Here is a 6,523-nt window from a genome sequence, read left to right on the forward strand (position 1 = left end):
GGAAACGACAGGTCAAGGCAGGCAGGGGTCGATAATCCAGAGTAGGAGCAAAGGTACATGACGGCTGGCAGGCAGGCTCAGGGACGGGCAGATTGATCAGGCGGGCGATTACAGGGTCAGGACAGACGAGGGTTAAAAACCAGGAAGACGAGAAAAAGAGAGGCTGGTAAAAGACAGGCGCTGACAGGACAAATGCTGGTAAGCTTGACAAAACAAGATGAACTGGCAACAGACAGACAGAAAACACAGGTATAAATACACAGGGGATAATGGTGAAACGGGCGACACCTGGAGGCGGGTGGAGACAATCAACAAGGACAGGTGAAACAGATCAGGGCGTGACAGTTTGGTATATGATCAGACTGGTAATAGATCATTTGTTATATTCCTTGTGAGACACAGCTGAGTGAGCATAATAATTAGCTTATTTTTTTTTACTAGACTGATGGCCTGAGTCTGATGATCAATCTGAGGGGAGGGAGCAGCGTTGAGGTTGCCTCTTATCCGACTCACCATCCCTCTCTCTCTCTCCCTCAGCTCAGAAAAGGGGACACAGATGGCGAAACTTTAAGTTGCACTGCATTATTTCTGCCTTATGCACCAATTCATGTTGTTACTCCAATGACCAGAGAAGTGAAATATTCTTTGATATTAAAAAAGACACAAGCCACTAGTAATAACTATGCAAGCTTATTGAAACACTTTGCTATACTCATTCATTGCAGCTGCAGTGCTGGTTGTAGGGAAGTAGGGAGAACGCACATTGTATGACTTCTAAAACTGTTGAACAAAGTGTTGACAGTGCTGAATAATAACTTAAACAGGAACTTACTCATAAAAACATCAGCACTTTGCTGTATTCGTTGAGTCTCTCTCTAGTCGGGGTTTTAAACGTTTTGAAATCTCACATTACCAACTTTGCTGTGCGTTCGAGGCTTATTTTTACAGCATATGGTGCAAGGAAACTAGACACGGTGATCTGAGCTATGTGATTGGCTAGAGGTAGACCTTTAGGTGCACTTGATCTGCTCTCTGGGCCTGCCGGGTAGGCGGTGTTCTACCTTCAGACACATGAAATCGTTTAAAATGGTAACACTTTGCCTTCCTGCCACTAGGCCTGCTGAATCAAGTGCACCTACCCCAACAGCATGAAACCATTTTTTTTTTTTAAAGAGGAACGCAAGGCTTTATCATTCGTTTTTTTTACCGAAATGTTTTGGTGATTGAGTAGGAATGGCTTGGAGATGGACCACTGCCCTACATGCTGATCTTGAGTCAGTTTTGCATTTCCCCCACTAATGGTGAAGATTGGGGAAGGGGAAGATGATCCGAGATCTAGGGGAAACTTCACCCCGGAGTGTGATAGTAATGGCCCTCCGTGGCGCTGTCCCTGCTGTCACAGAAGCAATCAATAGAATAGATTGGAGGGGCACCGTCTAGGTTTTATAGCTCTCTCTCTCTTACAGCTAAATCTCACCACTGATACTGTCAGCATCATACTTAGAATAATAGTGATATCAATCAGTCAGCTACGTTCCCACCATTCGAACTTCCCCGAAAAATTCTCAAGGTAACTTGATAGTTGTGGTATGCTGGCGCTCTTCCCAATGTTTCAAAAGTTGTCTGGACCACTGACGGGGTGCTCAGTCCTAGGATTTTAAAAATGCAATTGTAAAAGAAGGATCAGGATAGCAGCTTAATTTCCTTTGAAAGTTTCAATATTGCTTTGACAAACAAGTCTCTGTCTTTCTCTCTCTCTCTGTTAGACTGCATGTGAGAAGACTTTCTCAGTCATGCATCACGTTATCAAGAGGACCATCTCCTATGCTCACGGTAAGACAAAATCAAGCATCATTTTACTCACTCTAAGAAGTGTTTGTGTGTACATGTGCTCGTGTTTAAGATTCTTGAGCGTTCCTTTGCTCCTTCTGTCTTTGTTTTTCTCTTTCTCTGGGTGATTCTCTCTCTCCTCTTTTCCCCCTCCATCTTTCTCTCTCTTTCTCTCTTTCAGAGTTAGCAGGGCCTGGCCGAAAACCCAGCCCACCTCAACTGGAGCTGAGAATGGTTCAGAGCAAAGCGGACATCGAGGACCCCGCCATCGTGATGGAGGCTACTGTCCTAACCCTATAGAGCCCCCACATCCCATCCCCCTCCCCCACCCACCCCTCCACCCGCTCCACAACCGCACAATGTATAGGTGTTGTACATTTTTATCTGTAATGTGACATTGCCTTAGAAATCTCATACAGAGCACAACATTTCCATATGAGGAGACTTAGCAGGGTATGGATGGACAGACTGGGGGGTGAGCAGAGGAGGGGAAGACCTGAGTGGACTGGGGTGGGGGCTACTGCACCTCGCGCACCTCCCTTTGACAACCTGGTCTCTCTCGGTCTCTCTTCATCTCTCCCACTCCCTCTATGAGCTCGCCTAACCTCTTGGTTTGTCCTGCACACACAGCTTCACAGCCCAGCCCAGGCCTAGACTATTCCAAGGCCAGGCATCACAGGGCTTAGGCCTATTGGAGTTGCAGCACTAGCTAACACCGGTGGCAATGTGGTGGCCCAGGCTAGCTAAGGCCGAGGTTATATCTGGTAGAGGTTGATCGATTATGATTTTTCAACGCCAATACCGTTTATTGGAGGACCAAAAAAAGCCGATACCGATTAATCGGCCGATTTTTATATATATATTTGTAATAAGGACAATTACAACAATAATGAATGAACACTTTTATTTTAAATTAATATAATACATCAATAAAAATATATTTAGTCTCAAATAAATAATGAAACATGTTTGGTTTAAATAATGCAAAAACACAGTGTTAGAGAAGAAAGTAAAAGTGCAATATGTGTCATGTAAAAAAGCTTACGTTTAAGTTCCTTGCTCAGAACATGAGAACATATGAAAGCTGGTGGTTCCTTTCAACATGAGTCTTCAATATTCTCAGTTAAGAAGTTTTAGGTTGTAGTTGTTATAGGAATTATAGGGCTATTTGTATTTCATATACCTTTGACTATTGGATGTTCTTATAGGCACTATAGTATTGCCAGCCTAATCTCGGGAATTGATAGGCTTGAAGTCATAAACAGCGCTGTGATTCAAGCATTGCGAAGAGCTGCTGGAAAATGCAGGAAAGTGCTGTTTGAATAAATGCTTACGAGCCTGCTTCTGCCTACCACCGCTCAGTCAGACTGCTCTATCAAAAATCATAGACTTAAGTATAATATAATAAACACACAGAAATATGAGCCTTAGGTCATTAATATGGTCAAATCCAGAAACTATCATTTCGAAAACAAAACATTTATTCTTTCAGTGAAATACGGAACCATTCTATATTTTATCGAATGGGTGGGATCCATAAATCTAAATATTGCTGTTACATTGCACAATCTTCAATGTTATGTCATAATTATGTAAAATTCTGGAAAATTAATTACGGTCTTTGTTAGGAAGAAATGGTCTTCACACAGTTTGCAACAAGCCAGGCGGCCCAAACTGCTGCATATGCCCTGACTCTGCTTGCACAGAACGCAAGAGAAGTGACCCAATTTCCCTTGTTAATATTGCCTGCTAACATGAATTTCTTTAAACTAAGTATGCAGGTTTAAAAAAATATTCTTGTGTATTGATTTTAAGAAAGGCATTGATGTTTATGGTTAGGTACATTGGTGCAACGACAGTGCTTTTTTCGCGAATGTGCTTGTTAAATCATCACCCGTTTGGCGAAGTAGATAAATTAATAAATTAACTGGCACCGCATTGATTATTTGCAATGCATGACAAGCTAGTTAAACTAGTAATATCATCAACCATGTGTAGTTAACTAGTGATTATGTTAAGATTGATTGTTTTTTTACAAGATAAGTTTAATGCTAGCAAGAAACTTACCTTGGCTCCTTGCTGCACTCGCGTAACAGGTGGTCAGCCTGCCATGAAGTCTCCTCGTGGCGTGCAATGTAATCGGCCATAGACGGTGTCCAAAAATGACGATTACCGATTGTTATGAAAACTGGAAATCGACCTTAATTAATCGGCCATGCCGATTAATCGGTCAACCTCTAATATCTGGCCAACCAACCAACAATCTGTCAATCAATCAAGCCTTGTGAAATACATGCACAGCTGAGGGCAGAATACTGATCAGGGATAGGATAGAACCTGAGGCACTTATTTCAGTGGAGGAGTGGTGGTTTAGACATGTTTTACCTCATATGTCACAACAGGACAATGGTTTTGGGTATGTTGATTCTTAAATCAATTGTCCATGTTCGGTGCTTAGATCATGATCAGAATATGATCATTGTAAGCACGTCACTAACTTTGTGGTTGTATGTTTTTGTGTTGTTTGTTATTTGTTATTTACAATGTGTGAAATGCTGGAGATCTATCATTTCAACATTTGTTGATATATGATCCGTGTGTGTTCAAATTTCAATGTTATTGGAATTACCATGCGTATGTCTTTTATTTTGGTCTTAATTGGTTGTAAGGTCTAGCAAGGATAATCTACACTGTTCGTTTTATACGTGCAAAACATTCCTATACTTTTTTGTGTATTTGTATATTTACATATCTTGGGCAGATATGATATTGATATGGTTTCTCTGTCTGTGCCAAACTTGTGAAATCAAATTATGTTAGAGAGTGCCGAACTGGCTGTTTCCTGATACAGACATGAAATTGCAATAAAGTTAATATGAATCCTGTTATTTAGCCAACTTGCTGTAAGTTTTCTGTCTGCCCCTGCTTTGTAGAGAATTCTCCATATCTTACCCTCTGTTCTGAAAAATTAACAATGTGGAGAAAGCCGATTTGATATTTCTGGAGATGCTCTGTTACAGGGACTCAAAGTTGAGGAACCAACCATTTCTCATCAGACAGGGGGTGTCCGTGTGCAGGACCAATCAGGGGTTAGTTCTGCTCTGACTGACATGTACTTACTCCTCAGCTTTTCATGAAACCAGTGAACTGTTTAATATATGTTCCAACTGTGCGTTACTGTACATTTGTGTGTTTGCGTGTGTGTGTGAGAGTATGTACATGTATGTAAGTGTATATTTCCTGTAATGGGGTTTGGGGGTTTTATGGGAGGGCATGGGGTGGGGTGGGGTGGGGTGGGGGGAAACTAGTAAAAAAAAAAGAAGAAGAAGAGAAGCAATGACTTATCATCCAGAAACTAGCCTTTCCGGTGCTCTCGTAGGAATAGCCCAGCTGCTGACTAAGTCAGTGGTGGTGAGGTTTGTTGGCTGTGCCAGCTTTTGAACCCAAATACTGTATGTGGGCATTGAACTCCAAAACGGAAGCACCTAAAACTGCCATTGAGTGGTCCGAGTGTGTACTTTGAGTAGGAGCTTTGGGGAGTTGGATGGTCGAGGCTGTCTGTGTCTTCTGGCAAGATATATATGTTGGTCTGAAGTGGGTTGCCTTGCAAAATGGAGTCTGGTCATAACCAAATCTTCAGCTCTCCCAGTATTCTGTGGGAAACTATGGAAACAGTTTGAACATAGTGACTGTTGTTGCAGCAATGTTTTAGCACATTCCCTGGGGGAAACGTAGTGGGATAGTTTACAGTGGATTACAAAATATATGTTATTTATACATGTGTATATATATATATATATATATATATATATATATATATATATATATATATATATATATATATATATATATATATATATATATATTATATATGTATAAATATGTCGTGGACAGTGGAATATGTATGTACTGTGGATCATGAATCTGTGCTAAAGATATGGCCAATTTCTGAAACATATTTGAGGGCACTGCCTTGAATCAGATGGGACATTCTGGAATATCTTATTCCCTAATATTCAGCCAATAGCACGTGGCTCGATTGCAGTAGTGATGAAAAAAAAAATTAGGTTAAGGATGATTGTTGACATGGTGTGCAACATTTTGTGTCTTAGGTCTTAGAAAAAGTGGGAAAAAATGCCCACCCCTACATGTTTCTTTGTTTGGACCACTGTGTTTGCTGTAGTGTTGACTCTCTCCTAAAATAGTCCCTTGGCAAAGTATCATAACATGTACTCTTGCCATATGTATACAAGAAACAGTAGGCAACACTAGAACATTAACCATGATGTCAGTACAGAAAGGGAGATCTTTGACTAATGCAGCATTCGTAACCAAGTGGGAGGTGGGAATTTACAAGTTGTGAAGTCGTAAATACTAGTTGGTTGCAATTACCTGCTTTGAACTCGTCGAGAAACGCTGATTGACTAATGGCCAACAAGCTGCGAAAACCATAAACCAAAAGTACAGCTGTCACACTTGTAAACAAATTATAGTGTTCAAAAACTATATTAATAGATTTTTTTATAAATAATGTTTGTTGCATTTAACTGCCGGAAATGCAGTTTCGAGGTTATGTCCTTAGTAGATGATGTCAGCATGTAGGAGAAAGGGGAGCTCAGGATGGTGAACGAGTTTCCCACAAGTAATTACCAGTTGGAGGGCCGTTCAAGTGGATTTTTCCCAGTTGTATGTG

At 40.9% G+C, this 6,523-nt stretch overlaps 1 protein-coding gene across 1 annotated transcript in view; it reads left to right on the top strand.

Annotated features, from left to right (window-relative positions):
- The window catches only part of LOC135543597 (pyridoxal kinase-like), a 28,679-nt gene extending 23,598 nt beyond the window's left edge, over positions 1 to 5,081 (top strand). The window contains exons 10-11 of the mRNA XM_064970991.1: positions 1,767 to 1,833; positions 2,012 to 5,081. Of these exons, the coding sequence (XP_064827063.1) occupies positions 1,767 to 1,833; positions 2,012 to 2,130 (186 nt within the window). The 3' untranslated portion in view covers positions 2,131 to 5,081. The remainder of the gene's footprint in view (positions 1 to 1,766; positions 1,834 to 2,011) is intronic.
- Positions 5,082 to 6,523: the final 1,442 nt, after the last annotated feature.

Source organism: Oncorhynchus masou, chromosome 7, assembly GCF_036934945.1.
Source record: "Oncorhynchus masou masou isolate Uvic2021 chromosome 7, UVic_Omas_1.1, whole genome shotgun sequence".
NCBI classification, from domain to species: domain Eukaryota; kingdom Metazoa; phylum Chordata; class Actinopteri; order Salmoniformes; family Salmonidae; genus Oncorhynchus; species Oncorhynchus masou.